Genomic DNA, 24,897 nt, shown 5'->3' with positions numbered 1-24,897 from the left:
TGGCTTAGCTACGTCCTAAACTGAAATCTTGGAGGAACACTGTTTGAAGCATACAAATTAAGTCTCTCCTCAATACTGTTCCTTTTCTAGGGGGAGATCCATTCTATTTCTTTTATATACAATAATCTGGTTTACAAAATATATCTTCTACTAAAGCTTCACACTGTTGTGGGATTACAATAGAGTAAATGTCTTAATGTAGGTTTTTATTTAAAAGGGTTCTGATTAGGGCTGTCAAGTGATTAAAAAAATTAATTGTGATTAACCGCACAATTAAAAAAATTAATCATGATTAATCACATTAATAGCACTATTAAACAATAGAATAGCATTTATTTAAATATTTTGGATGTTTTCTACATTTTCAAATATATTGATTTCAATTACAACACAGAATACAAAGTGTACAGTGCTCGCTTTATTTTTTATTATAAATATTTGCACTGTTAAAGACAAAAGAAATAGTATTTTTCAATTCACCTAATACAAGTACTGTAGCACAATCTCTTTATTATGAAAGTTGAATTTACAAATGTAAAATTGTATACAAAAAACTGCACTCAAAAATAAAATAATGTGAAACTTTAGAGCCTACAAGTCTAATCAGTCCTACTTCTTGTTCAGCCAATCGCTCAGACAAACTAGTTTGTTTACATTTGCAGGAGATAATGCTGCCAGCTTCTTGTTTACAATGTCACCTCGAAATCATAGAATCATAGAATATCAGGGTTGGAAGGGACCTCAGGAGGTCATCTAGTCCAACCCCCTGCTCAAAGCAGGACCAATCCCCAATCAAATCATCCCAGCCAGGGCTTTGTCAAGTCTGACCTTAAAAACTTCTAGGGAAGGAGATTCCACCACCTCCCTAGGTAACGCATTCCAGTGTTTCACCACCCTCATAGTGAAAATTTTTTTCCTAATATCCAACCTAAATCTCCCCCACTGCAACTTGAGACCATTACTCCTTGTTCTCTCATCTGCTACCACTGAGAACAGTCTAGAGCCATCCTCTTTGGAACCCTCTTTCAGGTAGTTGAAAGCAGCTATCAAATCCCCCCTCATTCTTCTCTTCTGAAGACTAAACATCCCCAGTTCCCTCAGCCTCTCCTCATACGTCATGTGTTCCAGTCCCCTAATCATTTTTGTTGCTCTCCGCTGGACTCTTTCCAATTTTTCCACATCCTTCTTGTAGTGTGGGGCCCAAAACTGGACACAGTACTCCAAATGAGGCCTCACCAATGTCGAATAGAGGGGAATGATCACGTCCCTCGATCTGCTGGCAATGCCCCTACTTATACATCCCAAAATGCCATTGGCCTTCTTGGCAACAAGGGCACACTGTTGACTCATATCCAACTTCTCGTCCACTGTAACCCCTAGGTCCTTTTCTGCAGAACTGCTGCCGAGCCATTCGGTCCCTAGTCTGTAGCGGTGAATTGGATTCTTCCGTCCAAAGTGCAGGACTCTGCACTTGTCCTTGTTGAACCTCATCAGATTTCTTTTGGCCCAATCCTCCAATTTGTCTAGGTCCCTCTGTATCCTATCCCTACCCTCCAGCGTATCTACCACTCCTCCCAGTTTAGCGTCAGAAATGAGAACAGGTGTTCACATGGCACTCTTGTAGCCGGCATCGTGAGATATTTATGTGCCAGATGTGCTAAAGCAGGGATGGCTAAACTTACTGGCTCTCCGAGCTGCATGAGACAAGCTTCAGAAGTTTGAGAGTCGGGGCACATCTGCCAGGAGATGGTGCACCCCACAGGGCTGAAGCCCGAGGCCCCGCCTTCCTGCTGGACAGAAGTGCTTACCCCACCACCCCACTGCAAGGAAGAGGTCCTGAGCTCCCCGCTCCCAATCTGGTAGGTGCACAAGGGAGGGTTGCATGGCGGGCTTGCGAGCTGCACTTTAATGGTAAAAGAGCCACATGTGGCTCACGAGCCACAGTTTGGCCACCCCTGCACTAAAGAATCATATGTCCCTTCATGCTTCAAGCACCAGTCCAGAGGACATGCATCCATGCTGATGACGGGTTCTGCTCGATAACGATTCAGAGCAGTGCAGACTGACGCACATTCATTTTAATCATCTGAGTCAGACGCTACCAGCAGAAAGTTGATTTTCTTTTTTGGTGGCTCAGGTTCTGTAGTTTTCACATCAGAGTGTTGCTCTTTTAAGACTTCTAAAAGTATGCTCCACACCTCGTCCCTCTCAGAGTTTGGCAGGCATTTCAGATTCTTAAACCTTGGGTTGAGTGCAGTAGCTATCTCTAGAAATCTCACATTGGTACCTTCTTTGAGGCTTGTCAAATCTGTAGTGAAAGTGTTCTTAAAAGTAACAACATGTGCTGAGTCATCATCTGAGACTGCTATAACATGAAATATATGGCAGAATGTCGGTAAAACACAGAGCAGGAGACATTCAATTCTCCCCTGAGGAGTTCAATAATGAATTTAATTAACGCATTTTTTTTTTTAACGAGCATCATCAGCACGGAAGCATGTCCTCTGGAATGGTGGCCAAAGCATGAAGAGGCATATGACTGTTTAGCATATCTGGCACATAAATACCTTGCAACGCCAGCTACAAAAGTGCCATGCAAATGCCTGTTCTCACTTTCAGGTGACATTGTAAATGAGAAGGGGGCAGCTTTATCTCCCATAAATGTAAACAACTTGTTTGTCTTAGCGATTGGCTGAACAATAAGTACAACTGAGTGGACTTATAGGCTCTGAAGTTTTACATCATTTTGCTTTTGAGTGCACTTATGTAACCAAAAAAAATCTACATTTGTAAATTGCACTTTCACAATAGAGAGATTGCACTATGGTATTTGTATGAGGTGAATTGAAAAATATTATTTCTTTTGTTTTTTACAATTCAAATATTTGTAATAATAATATAAAGTGAGCACTGTACACTTTGTAAATGAAATCAGTATATCTGAAAATGTAGAAAAACATCCAAAAATATTTAATAAATGTCAGTTGGTATTCTATTGTTTAACAGTACGATTAAAACTGCAATTAATCATGATTAATTTTTTTTTAATCGCGTCAGTTAACTGCAATTAATTTACATCTCTAGAAGCAACACAATGGAATCCCTGTTTGCATACCAAGTCAACATAAGCACCAGTCCAGATGTGGATGTGACGTTAACATGAAGTCAGCACACCAGGGAATAAACCTTGGAGGAAAAGAGAGGTCATCCATACTTGGGGGACAAACAATGGATTTGGAGGGATATAAGGAGAAGGAAAAAGGACACCACTTTTTCCTGCATCTGAGGATGTAATTGGGCAGTATGATTACATTCATGAAAATGAGATCCCAACCTGCCCTGGTTGGGAACACTGTAAAGGACATTTAGGTGAGAAATGACTGCTTTTAGACAGATGGTTAGCCTGTTAAAGTTAAGTTTAGTCTCTAGAAAGCATATAGGGATTTTCTTTTATATGTAACCTTTCTGTTTCCATCATTATCCTTACTCACTCTCCCTGAAATCTTAGCCTTTGATAGTAAATGTATGATTGTTTTCACTATAAATATATCTCGGTGCTGTGATATTATATAGGAGCCGATCCTCACATGAATCAAACAAGTTGGCATGTACGCTGTCCTCTTGAAGACAGCAAACCAGGTATTGCTGTTAATGGTTAGTTACAGGGGCTGGATATCACACGGGAATGCTTCAAAACAGCTCGGGAACTGGGATGCACCTACTATTAGCCTGCAAACCATAGTGAGGGCTCCCATTGCCCCAAGAAGACTGTTCGGGTGACTGACAGACTGGTGGTGTCAGGGATCTGAAACCCAGTTAAGCACAAGCAATTCTTCCTCTAGCTGGAGACAGGGAGGTAACAAGGTGACTCATATTCCTGGGCATCCTGAGAAAGTGTCAGACCAGGTCCTGTAGCTAGTCTTGCGTCCTTTATGACTCAGGCACAGAGAGGGTCATATAACACAAAACAATCAATGGGTTACACATTTACATCACACACACAGGAGACCACTCACCACTTTTGCATCTATGGCCACTTGAGCAAAACCTTTACGATTACCCCACAAGACACCGTAGTTTTCATCACTAAAGAATGATTCTCGAGCTCCACCTGGTGCAACACCCAGTAAGTTGCCTTTCTTCAGAATTTCAACACATTGTTCTCTCCCCCCATTCACTGCAGTAAGCAGTTTAAGATATAGTTGTAGGCCTGCAATAAACATAACCAGTACAGGTCATTATGGTACATTAAACTCATTACATAATTCATATTTTGAAAATTAAACCCAATCAAATACACACACATATCTTCAGCATTTTTTAATTGTGGCTACATATTACATATCTGAAAAAACTGGAGATGTCATAATCAGTATAATGAGCTCAATGGAGTGGAGTTCTGAAACAAAGCAATAAAGAGAGGCAGAGGCCAAATTATGCTTTATCTCAATCAGCTGGGATAAAGGAGAAATCAGTTAAGTGGGAAATAATCACTAGTAAATCAGAGTTAGTTGTTTTAGCAGGAACTACTTGGGATTACACCATAAACTGTTACTGTTATCTACCTGTATATTAACTACTATTATCTTAATTAAACATAATTAAATGTATAGGTAATAATTTACATTTATGAAATAGCGGAATTTTGAATTAGAAAATACAATGCACTAGAACATAAACCCCACTGTTATAAGTTCACTTTTCAGTTTCTCAGTTTTCAGCCTCTGGAAGCCCAGCATATGAAGGAAGAGTTCTTAGGATGTTTAGTTATATCCTTAGCAATCCTCTTGTGCAATCTTTGTTTACTGTTTTGAGTTCCAGCTTAAATAAAGGGTTCTGTTCCTTGATGTGATGTGTTGGCTTCTTGACTGAAGAAGATTGATTATCCCTCTGTTACTTTCTGGCTTATAGTTCCTTTCCTCTCTGGCAATTTCTCTATTCCTGTCACATCACCTTAAGATTCTGTCTGGATGTTTTGTTTTAAATTCCTTACTACTTTCTTACTTTTGCTACAGCTCACTTTTTCCATATTTCTTAAGTCTGTTTCTCTTTAATTACAAAAAGAAAAGGAGTACTTGTGGCACCTTAGAGACTAATTGGTTAGTCTCTAAGGTGCCACAAGTACTCCTTTTCTTTTTGCGAATACAGACTAACACGGCTGTTACTCTGAAACCTATCTTTAATTACAGTTTCTCTTTTATTACATCTTATTTCGTTCACATTTCATTCTTGCTTTACTTTTCTCAGAGTTTTCTAACAATGTTTTTCTAATAATTTCTTAGATTACTTAGAGACTCTTTAGCTATTTTTCCTCTTGTTTAGCTATACTGTTCTTCCTTTAACATTTCCTCTTTTTCCCTTATACCACTGTCTTTCCTTTTCCTAGGTCCTGTCCCTTTTGTGATTATCCTTACTTTCCTAGTATCTCTGTCTTTCCTGTCCCTCCTGAACGGGCCTTATTCCATTTCAGCTCTGTTCCTAGCACCGCTTCAATGACATACCTGAGCCACTGGAGTCCCTATACACTTGTTACCCAGGGTTCTTTCAACCCAAAGCTTTTGGTAACTTTTACTCTGTGCGAGGTGGTGTCAGGAAATAAATCAGGGGAGACACAGCTGTCCGACCGATAGATGGCTGGCACAAACAGGACCACACAAGAGTGCTTTCACTTAAAGCTTAACTTTACATAGTCTCAAGCACTTATACACACATATGCAACAGGTTAGTAAAACACCCCCAACCCTTGATAATTACCAAAGCTGAGTGTGGCTCTCGAGTGGCACAGCGGCAGCCCATCTGCCAGTGGGGAACACAGGATGCATCCAGAGGGAGAGTCCAGTCCTGAAGAGTCCCACTACCTCAAACTTTTCCTCCTTATTTATACATTAATAATAGAATGACATGTCCCTTAAAGAAAACTTGTTAAGCAAGCAGTTCCAATGAGCAAGCAAGAGGCTCCTTCTGATTATCGATTAACCAGGTGTGGGTTTTCCCAGCGTTTGCGGCCTTGAGGCCCCAATAGACATTCCTGGGGCACATCCTGCTCTTCTAAAATGCGTGTATCAGCAACTTCAACACAATTCTTATCAGGAAGGACACAGGGTCAAGCTGCCCTCTCTGTGGCACCCAAAAAAACCCTCCCCTCCTGCCCGGGTTAAACTGAGACTGCTGAATGGCCAATTTACAGCCTGCTGATTTGGCTGCTTTTAGCAATAAGCCATAGTGGTTTCAGGCACTTTACTGCTTTGCCAAAGTCTCCCCATATACCCTGGCTCTCCACTTACTGCATCCCTTCTTTCCTGTCCTGGTTGCTGCCTTGCTCACTACTTGCCTCTCTCCCAGTGCTGGCCAACCTCCCTCCAGACTCCACCAGCTGTTTCTACCACTGTCTGTTTAGCCTGCTTGCAGCAGCACTCCAGGAAGGAAACTGCCACCTGCTCTTCCCCTCTTGTTTTTTCTTTTCTTTTCTATTTCCCCCCCAAAACCATCCCAGGCTCAAGCTTACCGTACTTCAACAGCCTCACAATAAATTGAGTTATCCAGACATAGAACAGACAAAGTAGATAGAATAAAACCAGGGAAGTTACTGCAGGGTGACATGACTGTGCTGAATGGTCTTTGCATTTTTTCAGTCACTACTACCGCATCTGTTGATGGATACAAATTTAAGGCCAAATTCTGACTTTAGTGGTTGCAGAATTTGGTCCATAGTTTTTCTCACTTTTACATTAAAAACTTCGGAGACTTTGCCTGCGGTTCACTTGGAAATCAGAATTGTTTTATAAATTTACAGCTTGAAACTAAATAGCCCTTTCTTGTGTGCTCCTTTTGTTAGAAGACATTTTGACAACCAGCAGAATGCCTAATGTTTTTAGGCAATTGCCAGTAACTGGAATATCAATTAATGTGCTCATTGCTAAAAATAGCTAAGCTAGCCAGTAGGCCTTTGTAGCAGCCTTAGCATAACTTTATGAGCTGGAAGGTGGGAGCTGAGTGACCACGGGAGTTGGGCATGACCCTGCTTGCCTTCCTGTTTAAGCTTTCTTTGAAAGTGCTGAAATTGTATCTTTTAAAAAAACAGGAAGTCTAGAGATATCTTTGGACTGTTGTTGTGTGAAAGACAGCTGCAGGACTAACAGCTTAAAACGTGCTTGCTTAATGGTTTTTCTTTGATTGACATGTTGTTGATATAATTGTAGTAGTTACTAACCTAAAAGGGGTAGACAGGTCTGAGGAATTTGGATTTGACCTTCTGGACATCTCTTGGAATCCAAAGTGACAGGCATTCAACTGGCCGCTTGAACTTTGTCATCTGACCACTCGAGACCCCTTCAGACCATGGGTAACTATTATTTGGGGGCGCTTTAACATTTTGCATATCTTTGTGCTTGAGATCTAATAAAATAGCAATTTTGGATGAAAGCACTTTGGGTTTGTGCCAAACTTTAATCAGATGGATGCACTGTGTCACCCATTGATTTGTTCTTGACACCATCTCGAAAGAGTACAGTTATTCCGAGCTTTGGGTTGAGAGAATCCTGGGTAGCACCCTCACTTAATTTGAATGAGTTAAAAAAAGTCACAGTTGCTTACCCAGAATATATACACAACACCTGAAAATAAGCCTAACTTACCATTACCCTATTGAGAAGCTAAGAACTTTTGAGTGGGTTATAAACTATAACTTCTTGTAGTCTGAGGACAGGGGCAAAGAGTCACAACACAGGGAAACATGGTATATATCAGAATACCAAGAGACCAATACCAGGATTAAAAATGTTTTTGTTTTTCCAAATTGCTCCAATAACAAAATTATGTTAAGGATAGTAAGAATTTTTGATACTACAGATGTATATTAGGAAATTTTATTACCTTTTTTCTTTCTGAGTTCACAAATGTAGCTCTGAGATTTTGGGTTGCAAATGAAATAAAGATTACTAAAGTTCAGTTCCTCAAACTATTTTCAGTTGGTTTAAAGAAACTTCTTACAAAGATGTTTAACTTTAAATGAATACAAAAACTGAATCATCCACATTATGCTGAGCAGTATGGGAAGTGGGGATTATACTTTGAAACAGCCTCTAAGGAGAATAGCATAGACAAACAAACCACTAGCTCCTAGGTAAATTTGAATTGCATTAACAAACCTCCAGCTACGAGTGGAATAATGGTAGCCTAATTACGGTGGAAAATGACCAGAAATTTTTTTGAAGCATTAAACTTTAAAAGGTATGGTCATTCACCCATAAATTTACAGTAATAAAGAAATATACTATATAAAATAATTCCTTATACACCAAAGAAGTACAGTGAAGTAAGAAGCCAATCTCAGAGAGAAAGAAAGAAAGAAAGAAAGAAAGAAAGAAAACAAACAGTTCTCCTCCCAGTGGCCTCTGCATATTACCACTTGTGAAATGTATCAGCCAAGCCACTCTGACAATGAAACCTAGCTAGCAGTGCTCAGAGCCCGCTTCAGTTGTCCTGAAAATTCTAGGGGCCAGGCTATACAAAGGGCTATGGTGATCCATAGCCACTCCAATTCCTTCCTGCGGCCTGCAATGATGGATTCTGAACCTTTCTGGACTTTTGCTCTGATCCTTTAAAAGCCCTCTAGTAGTTATGAAGTTAGAGTTAAGGATTGTAATTAGTTTCTAGTTTACATAGGTAGGGTAGTTTAGTTTTACAGTACACATTTTAATGGAAAAATTCAAACAGTGGAGCTGAAGAAGAACCCTGGATTCAAACATTGTGTCTCCTACCCAAGATGTTTCTGGCCTCAGATGCACATTCCTGATGCCGTGCTTACTTCAGAGAGAGACATTCTCCATCAAGGTGCTCAACCTGCATCATGTTTACTCAGAGAGCTAAGAAGGGGAGACAGAATAGATTGCTTGTATTCCTTCAGGAGGTATTTGTCAGCTCAGAGGGATCTGAGAAGACATCAGATCCAGGGGATAAGTCCAGACCATCTTCAGCTCTAGGTCCTTCAGATCAGAAAATTAAACAGAAACATAATGACCTCTGTCCATTCTGAGGGCACCTTCAACTCCAGCAGCATCGGCTGTGCCACCTTCAGAGAAAGGGAAGAATGAGGCTAAGAAGGTCTCCAGGTCTGCAGATCTGAGACAAGATGAGAGAAATCTACCTATGGAAACCACCTCTGTTAGTAGAACTATTCCAAGAATGGAAAATTCATCAGATCCAGAGTCTATGAATCTGAATAAGGTTATGGCACATAAAAATTCTGTGAGCAGAGCTAAGATACAGGCATCAAAGTCTTTGGAATCAGTGTGTAACCAAGGTACTTTGCCAGTTTCAAGTACTTGGGAAGCTACCCTTAAGCCTGCGGCTTACAGAGTGCAACCATAGCCAGTGAGAATCACTCTTGTGCAACATTCTGGTTCCAATCCTCCTATTTATTCTCTCACAGAAATGGCTCAGATCCAGCCCTCTTGAGTCCTTAGCAATCTCAGATGCACAAAAAAGATCAAGAACAAATAAGAGGAGCTCTTCTTCAGCATGCCTTTCCTTACCTCCAGAGAATAAGAGAAGAGAGGAATGGTGATTTCACCTCCAGTTCCACTTCCCAAGACACCTTTGGGATCTCCACATATATTATCTCTATGATCCGTTCTATAAGATCCACTGCTGTCACCTCTACTCTCACTATCAGATCCAGGATCAGAACCATTATCTGAGTAATATCCAGTTCAGATCAGCTGGTACCATTGGCTCCTTCTCATCTGCCTGATCATAACAAGAGATATTGGGACTCAAGATCCTGTCAAGGGTATGAATCGGATCTGATGACTGAATCCTGGCCAGAATGGCCTTGGTCACATTGGCTTTATTGACTGAATCTGTATTATGCATCTTACTGAGAATACATGAGACCAAGTAAAGGACTTAAAAAACTACCACTTACTCTCCATCTGTGGAAGCAGTTCTTTCAATAATTGATTGAAAGGATGGCGGCTATTTTAAAGTTACAAACCTTGACTTGAAAATTTCTCCTTCTCTATTGAATATTCTTGGTTCCCACTTGTTCTCCAGAGTTCCTCTACCTTTGTTGATTGGTTTACCACAACCTGCAAAACTTATTTGGTCCAACCCAACATCAGTTCAGTCAATATCTAAAAACATAGGCAAACTGCATCCTCTTCCTCAGGAAGGTTTCTCCTACTTTCACCCATCCTATGGCTAATTGCTTGCTGGTTGGGGCAGCCATTCAAAGAACAACACGAGGCACCATGTGTCAGCCTATTCCAAACAAGGAAATGAAACACTGAACAAGACATGAATTCACAGCAATAGTCACAGTAGCCTTGTAAATATGTAGCTAGTAGATAGGGGAATAGAAGGGAAGTGAATGATATGTAATGGATGACAGATGTGTGGCACATGGATAGCACATGATCTGTATGGAGATTGGTTCCTATAAATTAATAAATCAGTCACACACTTGATATAGAAACATAGACTTTAAGGTCAGAAGGGACCATTATGATCATCTAGTCTGACCTCCTGCACAACGCAGGCCACAGAATCTCACCCACCCACTCCTGTAACAAACCCCTGACCTATGTCTGAGCTATTGAAGACCTCAAACTGTGGTTTAAAGACTTCAAGGAGCAGAGAATCCTCCAGGAAGTGACCCGTGCCCCACGCTGCAGAGGAAGGCAAAACACCCCCAGGGCCTCTGCCAATCTGCCCTGGAGGAAAATTCCTTCCCAACCCCAAATATGGCCATCAGCTAAACACTGAGCATGTGGGCAAGACTCACCAGCTAGACACCCAGGAAAGAATTCTCTGTAGTAACTCAGATCCCACCCTATCTAGCATCCCATCACAGGCCATTGGGCATGTCAAGGTTCTTTCCCCACTCTGAACTCTAGGGTACAGATGTGGGGACCTGCATGAAAGACCCCCTGAGCTTATTCTTACCAGCTTAGGTTAAAAACTTCCCCAAGGTAGAAACTTTGCCTTGTCCTTGAACAGTATGCTGCCACCATCAAGCGTTTTAAACAAAGAACAGGGAAAGAGACCACTTGGAGATGTCTTCCCCCAAAATATCCCCCCAAGCCCTACACCCCCTTTCCTGGGGAAGGCTTGATAATAATCCTCACCAATTGGTACAGGTGAACATAGACCCAAACCCTTGGATCTTAAGAACAATGAAAAATCAATCAGGTTCTTAAAAGAAGAATTTTAATTAAAGAAAAGGTAAAAGAATCACCTCTGTAAAATCAGAATGGTAAATACCTTACAGGGTAATCAGATTCAAAACATAGACAATCCCTCTAGGCAAAACCTTAAGTTACAAAAAGACACAAAAACAGGAATATACAATCCCTCCAGCACAGCTTATTTTACCAGCCATTAAACAAAAGAAAATCTCACTCATTTTCTAGCTAGATTACATACTAACTTAACAGGAGTTGGAAGGCTTGCATTTCTGATCTGTTCCCAGCAAAAGCATTACAGAGACAGACAGAACCCTTTGTTCCCCGCCCCCCTCTAGATTTGAAAGTATCTTGTCCCCTCATTGGTCATTTTGGGTCAGGTGCCGGCGAGGTTACCTTAGCTTCTTAACCCTTTACAGGTGAAAGGGTTTTGCCTTTGGCCAGGAGGGATTTTATAGCACTGTATACAGAAAGGTGGTTACCCTTTCCTTTATATTTATGACACGCCCCCCAAATCACAGATAGGGTGAAACACTGGCTGTGATTTCTTCCTGGAGCTCTAGGAGAAAACAGAGTTAATAAGACACATGCACCTCTAAAATATACTACTAACTGTATAAAGACTAACAATATTTTCCACATCTTAAGGACGATTTTAACCAGTTGATTCTGGGAAACTTTCAAGGGAGAGTGCATCAGCCACTTTATTAGAAGCTCCTGAAATGTGTTGTATGTCGAAATCAAAATCTTGGAGAGCTAAACTCCACCGATAAGTTTTTTGTTATTTCCCTTGGTGGTATGAAGCCACTGTACCGCAGCATGGTCAGTTTGCAGGTGGAAACGCCGTCCCCAAACGTATGGGCGTAGCTTTTCCAGAGCGTAGACAATGGTGTAACATTCCTTTTCACTGATTGACCAGTGGCTTTCCCTCTCAGACAGCTTCTTCCTGAGAAACACGACAGGATGGAACTCTTGATTCGGTCCTTCCTGCATTAAGTCCACGGTATCTCCCCATCTGGTTTGGGAACTAGAACCACTGGAGATGCCCATGCACTGCCAGAGGGGCAGATTACACCCATCTGTAGTATATCCTGGATCTCCCATTCTATAGCAGTTTTAGCTTGAGGAGACACCCGTTAAGGTTGGGCTCTAATTGGGCAAGCATTACCTGTGTCAATGGAGTGGTATACCCATTCAGTCAGTCCTGGGGAGGCTGAGAACATCGGTGCATAGTTAGTGCACAGCTCCTTGATCTGCTGTTGCTGCATAGGCCCAAGGGTCATGGAGAGGTTCACCTCTTCCACGCTACCGTCCCTTTTCCCTTTGTAGTAGACACCTTCAGGCCACTCAGCGTCATCTCCTCCCTGGGCTGTAAACTGACAAACCTTTAATTCTCTGGAATAAAAGGGCTTTAGGGAATTAATATGGTACACCTTAGGCTTTCGGTTGGGTGGGGAATACTATGAGATAATTAACAGCTCCCAGGTGCTCTTGGACCGTGAATGGCCCTTCCCACGACACTTCCATTTTATGGGCCTGGAGTGCCTTTAAGACCATGACCTGGTCCCCTACTTTGAAGGAACGCTCTCTGGCATGTTTATCATACCAGGCTTTTTGCTCTTTTTGAGCATCCTGTAGGTTTTCTTTAGCAAGGGCTAAAGAGGTTCAGAGGGTGTTTTGTAGGTTGGTTACAGTCCAGAATGTTAGTTCCTGGAGAAGGTGTAAACCCCTCCCATTGCTACTTCACCAACTGTAATGGCCCCTTAACCTCGCAGCCATATACAAGTTCAAATGGTGAAAATCCTAAACTGGGATGTGGTACAGCTCTGTAGGCAAAGAGCAACTGCTTCAACACTAGGTCCCAATCATTGGAGTGCTCATTTATGAGTTTACATATCATGGCCCTCAAAGTTCCATTAAACTTCTCCACCAGGCCATTTGTTTGATGGTGGTAAGGGATGGCAACCAAGTGATTCACCCCATGAGCTTCCCAAAGGCTTTCCATAGTTCCTGCCAGGAAGTTAGTTCCTGCATCTGTGAGGATGTCAGAGGGCCAAACTACCCTGGCAAAAATATCTTTTAGTGCCTGGCACACACTTTTAGCCCTGGTGTTGCTTAGAGCTACTGCTTCCGGCCATCGGGTGGCAAAATCCATGAAAGTCGGTATGTACTGCTTTCCTCTGGGTGTCTTTTTCGGAAAAGGACTCAGAATATCCACAGCTACTCGCTGAAATGGAACCTCAATGATGGGGAGTGGCTGGAGAGGGGCTTTGACCTGGTCTTGGGGTTTTCCCACTCTTTGGCACACCTCACAAGACCAGACATAGGTAGAAACATCCTTGCCCATTCTCTCCCAGTGGAACGACTTTCCCAAATGGTCTTTGGTTCTGTTCACCCCAGCATGGCCACTAGGATGATCGTGGGCTAAGCTTAATAGCTTTACCTGGTACTTAGTTGGAACTACCAACTGTCTCTGAGGATGCCAGTCTTCCTGGTGTCCACCAGAAAGAGTTTCCTGGTATAAAAGTCCTCTTTCTACAACAAACCTGGATCAATTAGAAGAGCTGAGAGATGGTGGGTTGCTCTGTGCCGCCGTCCAAGCTCTCTGGAGGCTTTCATCTGCTTCCTGTTCAGTCTGGAACTGTTCCCTTGATACTGGAGACATCAGTTCCTCACTGGATTGTGGATGTGGGCTTGGGCCTTCTGGAAGCGATGCAGGTGATAGGGCAGTTTCTGTTGACTGTTTCCGTTGAACCGCTCTCCGCTGGTGCACTATGTTGGGTTTCAGGCTCCGGCTGAGCCTCTTGTGTAGGGTTATCTGCTGCTGCCGGTGCAGGTTCGGTGGGGTCCTCTGGTGTTGGGGTTGCAAGTACTGGATTCAGTGCTGGCAATGGTTCTGGTGTTCATTGTTCCTCCGGTTCTGGGACTGGCTCTATCTGGGTCTCTGGGACTGGATCCACTACTGCTGTTGCAGACGTTGGCATGGGGTCCGGTTCCATCACCTCTGACCGGGTCCTGGTAGAAGTTTCCAGAACAGAGCTAGTTGTGACAGCTTGCTTAGCCTGGCTGCGGGTGACCATTCCCATTCTCTTGGCTAGGTTTACATGATTGGCCAAGTCTTCCCCCGACAGCATGGGGATGGGATAATCATCATAGACTGCAAAAGTCCACGTTCCTGACCAGCCCTTGTACTGGACCAGCAACTTGGCTAGGCAAGTCAAAAGACTTTGACTTGAAGGGTTGAATCATCACTTGGACCTCTGGGTCGATTAAATTGGGGTCCACTAAGGAAGCATGGATAGCAGACACTTGTGCTCCGCTGTCCCTCCATGCTGTGACCTTCTTCCCGCACACACTCACAGTTTCCCTCCGCTCTGAGGGTATCTGGGAGGCATCTGGGCCTGAGGGCCTCTGGTGTGATTCTGGTGCAATGATCTGTAGTCTGTTGGGGTTCTTGGGGCAGTTGGCCTTTACATGCCCCGGCTTGTTACATTTAAAACATCACCCAGCTGACTGGTCACTGGGGTGAGGTGGGTTGCTGGAGAATGATGTGGTGGGACAATAAGGTGTCTGGAGTGTTTCTTGGAGTGTAGTTGGGGCCTTGGGCTGCCCCCCGTAGTAGGGTGTGGTCTGAGGTTGTCCCTTCTGGTATCCACTCCAACTGTGACCAGGGTTGTTCCTCTCTCCTCCCTCCACCCATTTTGTTCTGGTTTGCCCCGTCTCTCTGGTGGTCTGGGACTGCTCGTATTTATCAGCATAAGAAGCAAGACTTCCTGCTGACTCCATTTTCTTATCCCATAAAAACTGTTTTATATCATCCTTGGACATATTCAGGAATTGCTCCTGTATCATCAAATTCCATATTCCTCCAAAGCTAGTTACATCCCGTCCGTTGAGCCATTTATCAAACAGATCTGTCATCTGGTTTACCTAAGCCACGTTACTTCATCCAGGTCCTCTCTTAAGGGCTCTAAATTTTACTGTGTAAGTTTCAGGTGTAACTTGAAATCTTTTTAAAACCATATCCTTGAATGTATTATAGTCAGAAGCCTCCCCAATAGGCATCTTATTGAATATGTCCAGAGCTCTTCCAGTCAATTTTGCGACCAATGTGGTCATCTTGTGAGCTTCAGGAATTGGATGGAGTGTGCACAGTCTCTCAAAGGTGAGAAAATATTCAGCAATATCACTGGATTCATCATACTGTGGACATAGTCGCTCCCATTTGTGGATTGTTGGGGAAGAATTGTTAGGGTTATTAGGTATATTCTGCTGAGCCTTTGCCTTCTCCATCTCCAGTGCATGCTTCCTCTCTTTTTCCTTCTCCTCCATTTCTTTTTCCTTTGCCTCCATTTCTCTCCTGTGAGCAGCCTCCATTTCTTTTGCCTCCATTTTCATCTGTTTGAGTTCTACCCGTCTTTCATGTTCCTTTTGTCTTTCCTCAGCCTCAAATCTGGCTAATTCCAGCTTCTGTTGAACATTGCATTCTGTCATCCTAACCTCTCTGTTTTTAACTAACTTTATACCCGAGAGTTAGAAAGAAAACAAAAAAAAACCTGGCTTGTAAAATTTTGCTGTCCTGTAACCTGATACCTTTTGTCTCTGATAGCTGTTCTCAGCCTACAGAAAAATCTTTTTGTTATGCCTGATGCTCTGTCCCCCAGGCAGAGAGACAGAATCAACAGCTGCAATCACCTTTTACAAAACCTTTTAAAATCCTGCTGTGCTTCTGGTTCAAAATGATCCCACCACTCTGCCACCATGTCAAGGTTCCTTCCCCACTCTGAACTCTAGGGTACAGATGTGGGGACCTACATAAAAGACCCCTAAAGCTTATTCTTACCCACTTAGGTTAAAAACTTCCCCAAGGTAGAAACTTTGCCTTGTCCTTGAACAGTATGCTGCCACCACCAAGCGTTTTAAACAAAGAGCAGGGAAAGAGACCACTTGGAGATGTCTTCCCCCAAAATATCCCCCCAAGCCCTACACCCCCTTTTCTGGGGAAGGCTTGATAATAATCCTCACCAATTGGTACAGGTGAACATAGACCCAAACCCTTGGATCTTAAGAACAATGAAAAATCAATCAGGTTCTTAAAAGAAGAATTTTAATTAAAGAAAAAGTAAAAGAATCACCTCTGTAAAATCAGAATGGTAAATACCTTACAGGGTAATCAGATTCAAAACATAGACAATCCCTCTAGGCAAAACCTTAAGTTACAAAAAGACACAAAAACAGGAATATACAATCCCTCCAGCACAGCTTATTTTACCAGCCATTAAACAAAAGAAAATCTAACTCATTTTCTAGCTAGATTACATACTAACTTAACAGGAGTTGGAAGGCTTGCATTTCTGATCTGTTCCCAGCAAAAGCATCACACAGACAGACAGAACCCTTTGTTCCCCGCCCCCCTCCAGATTTGAAAGTATCTTGTTAACCTCATTGATCATTTTGGGTCAGGTGCCAGCGAGGTTACCTTAGCTTCTTAACCCTTTACAGGTGAAAGGGTTTTGCCTTTGGCCAGGAGGGATTTTATAGCACTGTATACAGAAAGGTGGTTACCCTTTCCTTTATATTTATGACAGGGCATATTTACTGCTAATAGTCAAAGATCAATTAATTGCCAAAATTAGGCTATCCCATCATACCATCCCCTCCATAAACTTATCAAGCTTAGTCTTGAAGCCAGATATGTCTTTTCCCTCCACTGGCCCCCTTGGAAGGCTATTCCAGAACTTCACTCCTCCGATGGTTAGAAACCTTCATTTAATTTCAAATCTAAACTTCCTGATGGCCACTTTAGATCCATTTGTTCTTGTGCCTACAGTGGTACTGAGCTTAAATAATTCCTCTCCCTCCCTGGTATTTATCCCTCTGATATATTTATAGAGAGCAATCATATCTCCCCTCAGCCTTCTTTTGGTTAGGCTAAACAAGCCAAGCTCTTTTAGTCTCCTTTCATAAGACAGGTTTTCCATTCCTCGGATCATCCTAGTAGCCCTTCTTTGTACCTGTTCCAGTTTGAATTCATCCTTCTTAAACATGGGAGACAAGAACTGCACACAATATTCCAGATAATGGTACTAACACCTCCTTATCTCTACTGTAAATACCCCACCTGATGCATCCCAAGACCGCATTAGCTTTTTTAACAGCCATATCACATTAGCGGCTCATAGTCATCCTGTGATCAACCAATACTCCGAGGTCCTTCTCCTCCTCTGTTACTTCCAAGTTATGAGTCCCCAGTTTGTAACAAAAATTCTTGTTATTAATCCCTAAATGCATGACCTTGCACTTTTCACTATTAAATTTCATCCTGTTACTATTACTCCAGTTTACAAGGTCATCCAGATCTTCCTGTATGATATCCCAGTCATTCTCTGTATTGGCAATACCTCCCAGCTTCGTGTCATCCGCAAAATTTATTAGCACATTTATTAGTACTTTTTGTGCCAAGGTCAGTAATAAAAAGATTAAATAAGATTGGTCCCAAAACCGATCCCTGAGGAACTCCACTAGTAACCTCCCTCCAGCCTGACAGTTCTCCTTTCAGTATGACCCATTGTAGTCTCCCCTTTAACCAATTCCTTATCCACCTTTCAATTTTCATATTGATCCCCATCTTTTCCAATTTAGCTAATAATTCCCCATGTGGAACTGTATCCAATGCCTTACTGAAATCAAGGTAAATTAGATCCACTGTGTTTCCTTTGTCTAAAAAATTTGTTACCTTCTCAAAGAAGGAGATCAGGTTGGTTTGGCACGATCTACCTTTTGTAAAACCATGTTGTATTTTGTCCCAGTTACCACTGACCTCAATGTCCTTAACTACTTTCTCCTTCAAAAATTTTTTCCAAGACCTTGCATACTACAGATGTCAAACTAACAGGCCTGTAGTTACCCGGATCACTTTTTTACCTTTCTTAAAAATAGGAACTATGTTAGCAATTCTCCAGTCATACGGTACAACCCCTGAGTTTACAGATTCGTTAAAAATTCTTGCTAATGGGCTTGCAATTTCATGTGCCAGTTCCTTTAATATTCTTGGATGACGATTATCTGGGCCTCCCAATTTAGTCCCATTAAGCTGTTCAAGTTTGGTTTCTACCTCCGATGTGGTAATATCTACCTCCATATCCTCATTCCCATTTGTCATCCTACCATTATCCCTAAGCTCCTCATTAGCCTCATTAAAGACTGAGGCAAAGTATTTGTTCAGATATTGGGCCATGCCTAGATTATCCTTAACCTCCACTCCATCCTCAGTGTTTAGCGGTCCCACTTCTTATTTGTTTATTTTCTTCTTATTTATATGGCTATAGAACCTTTTACTGTTGGTTTCAATTCCCTTTGCAAGGTCCAACTCTACATGGCTTTTGGCCTTTCTCACTTTATCCCTACATGTTCTGACCTCAATAAGGTAGCTTTCCTTGCTGATTCCTCCCATCTTCCACTCCGTGTAGGCTTTCTGCTTTTTCTTAATCACCTCTCTGAGATGCTTGCTTATCCAGCTTGGTCTGCAACTCCTGCCTATGAATTTTTTCCCCTTTCTTGGGATGCAGGCTTCTGATAGTTTCTGCAACCTTGACTTGAAGTAATTCCAGGCCTCCTCCACCTTTAGATCCACAAGTTCTTCAGTCCAATCCACTTCCCTAACTAATTTCCTTAATTTTTTAAAGTCAGCCCTTTTGAAATCAAAAACCCTAGTCACAGATCTATTTTTGTTTATCCTTCCATTTAGTCTGAACTGAATTAGCTCATGATTGCTCAAACCAAGGTTGTCCCCTACAACCATTTCTTCTATGATGTCCTCACTACTCACCAAAACCAAATCTAAAATGGCATCCCCTCTTGTCGGTTCAGCAACTACTTGGTGAAGGAATCCATCAGCTATCGCATCCAGAAAAATCTGAACCCTATTATTATTACTAGCACTTGTCCTCCAGTCTGTATCTGGGAAGTTAAAGTCACCCATGATCACACAATTCCCATTAGTATTTACTTCATTAAAAACATTAAAGAGGTCACTATCCATATCCAATCGGATCCCGGCGGTCTATACCACACCCCAAGCACTGTCCCAGGGGAGGCTCTAGTAGCTTTTTTCCCCAATGTGATTTTTGCCCAGACAGACTCTGTTTTATCCATTCCATCGCTTCTTATTTCTTTACAGTCTACCTGATATATAATGCTGCTCCACCACCTTTGCCTTTATTTCTGTCTTTCCTAAACAGCACATACCCTTCAATACCTGTACCCCAGTCATGACTACTATTCCACCATGTTTCTGTTATCCCTATAATATCTGGTTTCACTTCCTGCACCAATAGCTCTAGTTCCTCCATTTTGTTACCTAGGCTCCTCGCATTAGTGTACAAACATCTTAATTTTTGCTGTTTGGCCTCGCTCACATTCTTTACCCGATTAGGCACAGACATTCTACTGCCAGTATCACCTATTAGACTGGTATCTACACTACCCTTCCTCCTTATGTCCATTCTCCTACCCATGGCTGTATCCTTTCTTACTTCGTTTTCTTCCCTCTCAATGTTAAAATCCAGCATGGAGATTACCTGGACATCTCCCAACCATCTCCCCCAAATTCCTAGTTTCAAGCTCTCTTAATCCGTTGTGCCAGCCTCCAACCTAGAAGTCTATTTCCCTCCCTATTCAGGTGAAGTCCATCCCAAGAGAACAGTCCTCTGTCCATGAATGCTTCCCAGTGGTCATACATCCCAAAGCCCTCCTTATAGCACCACTGCCTGAATCATCTGTTGATCATCATAATCTTGTCACGCTTTTGTTGCCCTTCTCTAGGAACAGGCAGAATCCCACTGAAGATCACCTGAGCCTCGATTTCCTTAAGCATCTTCCCCAGCCTGGCATAGTCTCCCTTGATACGTTCCAGCGAGAATCTAGCCATATGATTTGTTCCCACATGAAGGACAATCAGTGGATTCTTTCCCACTCCAATTAGGATCCTCTTCAGCCCATCCCGTATCTTAGCATCTGACAGACAGCACACCCTTCTGTTCTCTGGATCAGCTCTGGTTACAGGCCTGTCTATCCTTCTCAATAAGGAATCCCCAATCATGTAGACCTGCCTTTTCCTGGTGATGGTGCAATTCTCCTGTCTATCCCCTGTTCCCTCTGGCTGCAGGTCCTCTCAATTCCTATTGTCCCTTCCAATCCTCTGCAACCCATTCTGTATCCACCTGGGGCTCATATTTGGTGTTGTTATCTCCATTGACTCTTCCCCTCTTTCTATAGGATTAGCTGCTCTTCTCTTCTTCCTTGCCATTTCACCTTCAGTGACCACCTGCTGTGCCCCTTCTTCATTTTCAATCTCTCAAACTTGTTCCTGAGCTCTATTTCTCCTTCACTTGCCCATCTTTTCCTCTGCCTGGTTCTCTTAGTCATATGCTTCCACTGTCCACTTTCCTCACCCAGCAGTCTCCTCTCAGAGTTCTTTGACCCTGCTTCCATCTGCAAGTCTGACCTTTTCCCTTCAGCCTCCTCATGTCTTTGCTCCATGATCCGCTCGAACCCCCTTCTAAACTCAAGCAGAGTTTCCACCAGCATCTCCAATCCTCGGATCTTTTCTTCCATCAGCTCTATCAGGCGGCACTTCATGCAGATGAGACTCTTTTCAGGTACCCCCTCCAGGATCACGTACATGCCACAGCTTCCACATCCAGTCACCTTCATTGTGTCTTCCACTGCTTGGGTCACTACCACTGCTGCCTCTGTGTCTGTCATCGCCTTCTCACCTAAGTCCTGTTCGTAACTACCTTCTCTTCCACCAGAACTCCCACGCAGACTCCCCTGTTTAAAGCTCTGTTTGCTGGCTCCTGTGCCGCTGCAGCTGGAAGATATGTGTCAGTGTATGGTTAAAATTGTATATAAAGTAATCAGTGACTGTATTCTCTGGGGATTTGTGGTTGTGATGACAGTGATATACCCTGTACCCACCCTCTAAGCTTGAGCCTGATCTACTCATTACAGTTCTTTATTGGCATACAGTAAAAACCTGAGTGATGAGTCCAGAATAGAGCTGAGTTTCTGGGAACTGAGAGGTTAAGGTCTTGAGAGGAATTGCAACACCACTCATTCTATTCCTTCTCATAAAGAGCATAAGAAAATTGATATATTAGCCAGAAAACTATTTTGGTCATCTACTTTGGGCCCCAAATTATCAGTCATTGCCGCTAACAATATCATTCATGGGAAAAATTAGAGCTGTTCATCAAATTTTTATCAGAAGATGAGAGAAAGTTAGCAAATATTATTGCTTCACATAGCCAACAGATTGTTAAATATGTTTTGAGGGCATGCTATGACTCTTCAGATTTTACAACAACAGCAGTTTCATTTGTAATTTTCTTAAAATGCTTTGCTTAGTTGAAATCTTCTTGTCTCCAACCAGAGACTAAAGAAAGGGCTGAAGATCTCCCCTGGGAGGGGTGAGGTCTTTTTTAGTATTAAGCCTGATGAGGTATTAGAAAGAATGAAGGAGACAAGATATACTGCAAGGTCTCTGGGATTTTACCAGCAACAGCAGAGGAAGAGAACTGGAATGTCGTTTTTCAGATATCAAAGACAGCAGTATCCCTTTTCTTCTTTTTTGTCACACTCTTCAGAGACGAGACAATATTATCCTCAATACCCATCCCAACATTTGTCTCAACATTGTAGAGGAAATTTTAAGCCTAAATCAAGAGGGAAACCACCTTCTTTTCAAGACTAGTTCTAAATGTAAAATTTGACAATTTGCTAGGCAGCTGCAGTCTGACTGTTCAACAAAAGTGAAATCAACTGTTTGAAAACCAGCTGTGCAGTTTTTCCTGCCATTGGGGTTTGATAACTATGGACAAGTGGATACTGGAAATGTTTCACAGCAGGTATGCCATATAGTTTGAGACTCTACTTTACCCCACTCACGCCTAGTCAGGGACCTCTCCCATGCAAGTCTTCTAAGATCAGAAGTTCAAACTTTCAGAGATAAGACCAGCAGATGAAGTCCCAAAAATATTCAGGGAGAAAGGGTTTTACTCACAATATTTCATGATTGTCAAAAAAGATGGTGGTTTATGTCCCATATCAGAACTGAGGATTCTAAATACCTTCATCAGGAAGTTCTGGTTTCACGTTAATCGTGGCATCCATTCTACCTTCCATTTAGTTGACTGATTGGTTTTCAGTTCTTGATCTAAAAGACGCTTACTTCCACATAGATACTTTTGCAAAAACCTCAGGTTTGTAATAAGAAATGGTAATGGTCCTTCATTTTGACCCCTAGCTACCACTCCCAAAGTTTGCACAAAGTACCTATCAGTGGTGGCAGCTCTCTTGAGAAAGAAAGGGATAAGTGTGTATCCATATTTAGACTATTGGTTACTAAGGCACAGTTGCAAGATCTTCTTTGTGAAGCTGTTATCTACACATGTACTCTTTTCAGGAGTTTGGGATTCCTCATAAATCAAAAGTCCCATTTGGAACCCACCAACACCATATCCTTCATAGGAGCTCGATTGGACTCCAGTCTGGGACAAGCTATGCTTCCGTGAGATAGGCTCCTGAATATCAAGAAGACCACAGAGACTAAAAAGTCATCAGTCTCATAAAAAAAATTTATTCTGCCTCAGGTTGATGAGTCTCCTAGTGTCTATGGCCTATGTAACTGTGCACACCAGTCTAAAAATGAGAACCCTCTTCCAGCACTGTTGTCAACAAACTACAAACAGGGAAAACACTCCATGTATCGAAATCTGTGAAGGTTCTGTCAGATTTACTCTTCTGAACTCAGCCACAGAATATTCTGATGAGAGTATCATTCAGATATCCAGTTCCACCAGTGGTGTTCACAACAAATACATGCAATACTGGATAGGGAGCTCTCTGTCTTGCACTCACAGCACAGGGTCTCTGGTCACAGAAAAAAACAAAATTTCATATAAATCTTCTAGAGCTCATGGCAATTCAATGGGCCTGAAAAGCCGAAATGGGCCTGAAAAGCTGAAATAGTATTAGGCAATACCACAGCAGATTATTTTATAAAGAAGCAGGGAGGAGCTCATTCTTACCAGCTGCGCAAGGAAGCGACTCTGTTACAGGAATGGTGTATAGCACACAACAAAACCCCAATTGCAATTCATTTAGCAGGAAAGGACAAACTCTTAGTGGATCATCTAAGCAGGATTAATATAGACTCACATGAATGGTCCCAAAAATGTCAGTGGCGTGAGATATTTTTCTTCAATGGGGTCACCTGCACATATATTTATTTGCCACCAGGAAAAACACAAAATGCCAAAGGTAATGGTTAAGAGCAGGAAAGGATTGTTTCTTAATTTCAGATGCATTCTTGATACTGTGGACTCAAGGGCTACTGTAAAAATTTCCTTCTTTTCCACTTGTGTAGAAAATGGTATCCAGATAAAGCAGGAAAAGGCAAGGATTATTCTGCTCATCCTGGCATGGCTCCAGCAACAGTGGTTCCCAATTATGCTCCGCTTCTCAGCAAGGAATTTCAAGACCCTTCCTGTCTCTCTAGATTCATTAACCCAGCAGAATGGCTGGATTTACCACCCAGACCCAAGCTTCCTTCACCTAACAGCATGGACAATAGATTTTTAAGTGACTTGGAATTGTCTCTCTCGACGAATGTGCACCTTCTTTTAATGAACTCTAGAAAAGAAGACAACTAGTAAATGCTGTCCATAGGCTTGCAACCCAACAGGACCCAACTACAGCGGTTGAGTTTAGGTCAGGTCAGAAAACAACCCAGTCCTCTAGGACTCAGGTCAGGTAAGCTCTTATCACCTCCGCCTGCCTGTGATGTCAGCACAGTGGTGGCTGCATGCCCCACTCCTGCCAGCCGCCACCACCCCCCTGTCTCAGTGTGCAGTGGAGTGAGTATGATGACAAATCGCTGCACACACAGCACAGTGAGGCTGCAGTGACCAGTAGGAGTGAGGCACGCCACCTCTGCTCCCCAGCCCCACAAGCAGGAGGAGGCTGGAGATTGATCATGGGCACAGAATGCAGGGAGCACCACGAGACTGAGACCCAAGGATGAGGCAGTGGCGGTGGCACTGACACAGGTTCGGGGGTGAGTGTTGTGTCCAGGTTGGGTCTGAAAACAAGTTGATGCTCTCAGGTTTCATTCAGGTCAGCTGTGCTGGGGTCAGGTTCAGGTCTGGGTTTGGCTTTAAAATTAGGCCCAAGCAGACTTCTAATACTATCTGTTAAATTGAAAAAGGTTTTCTTCATAGGTGGCTAAAAAGGGATTTATGAGGGACCATGAGAGCATACAGGGTGCGTCTGCAACCCATTGCTGGACATTGCTAGAGAAAAGCTTTCCAAACTCCTATGCAGAGGGCGCAAGTGCACCATATGTGGGATCCACATGGCCAGGAGCTCAAAGAACTTTTAGATATAATGAACTTCAGAAGGCCTTAGAGCAGAGGTGGGCAAACTACGGTCTGCGGGAGGACCATCCTGCCCAGCCCCTGAGCTCCTGGGCGGGGAAGCTAGTCCCCAGCGCCTCCCCTGCTGTCCCCCCTCCCACACAGCTATGCCGCCGTGCAGGCAGTGCTCTGGGCGGCGGGGCTGCGCACTCCTGCAGGGCAGAGCGGCATCGTGTCTAGCTCTGACTGGGCGGCACAGCTGCCAGACATGCTGCTCTGAGCAGCATGGTAAGGGGGCT

The 24,897-nt window shown here is 42.8% G+C and overlaps 1 protein-coding gene and 1 long non-coding RNA gene across 2 annotated transcripts in view; one reads left to right on the top strand and one right to left on the bottom strand.

Moving 5' to 3' along the window:
- The window catches only part of LOC141982361 (DGAT1/2-independent enzyme synthesizing storage lipids-like), a 63,869-nt gene that overhangs the window by 17,125 nt on the left and 21,847 nt on the right, over nt 1-24,897 (bottom strand). The window contains exon 4 of the mRNA XM_074944371.1: nt 4,017-4,210. Coding sequence (XP_074800472.1) covers nt 4,017-4,210 — 194 coding nt within the window. The remainder of the gene's footprint in view (nt 1-4,016; nt 4,211-24,897) is intronic.
- The window catches only part of LOC141982362 (uncharacterized), an 82,832-nt gene that overhangs the window by 42,036 nt on the left and 15,899 nt on the right, over nt 1-24,897 (top strand). The window lies entirely within an intron of this gene.

The sequence above is a fragment of the Natator depressus genome, chromosome 2 (genome assembly GCF_965152275.1).
Source record: "Natator depressus isolate rNatDep1 chromosome 2, rNatDep2.hap1, whole genome shotgun sequence".
Taxonomy (NCBI): Eukaryota; Metazoa; Chordata; order Testudines; family Cheloniidae; genus Natator; species Natator depressus.
The sequence above is the reverse complement of the archived record's forward strand: the minus strand, read 5'-3'. Positions and strand labels throughout refer to the sequence as shown.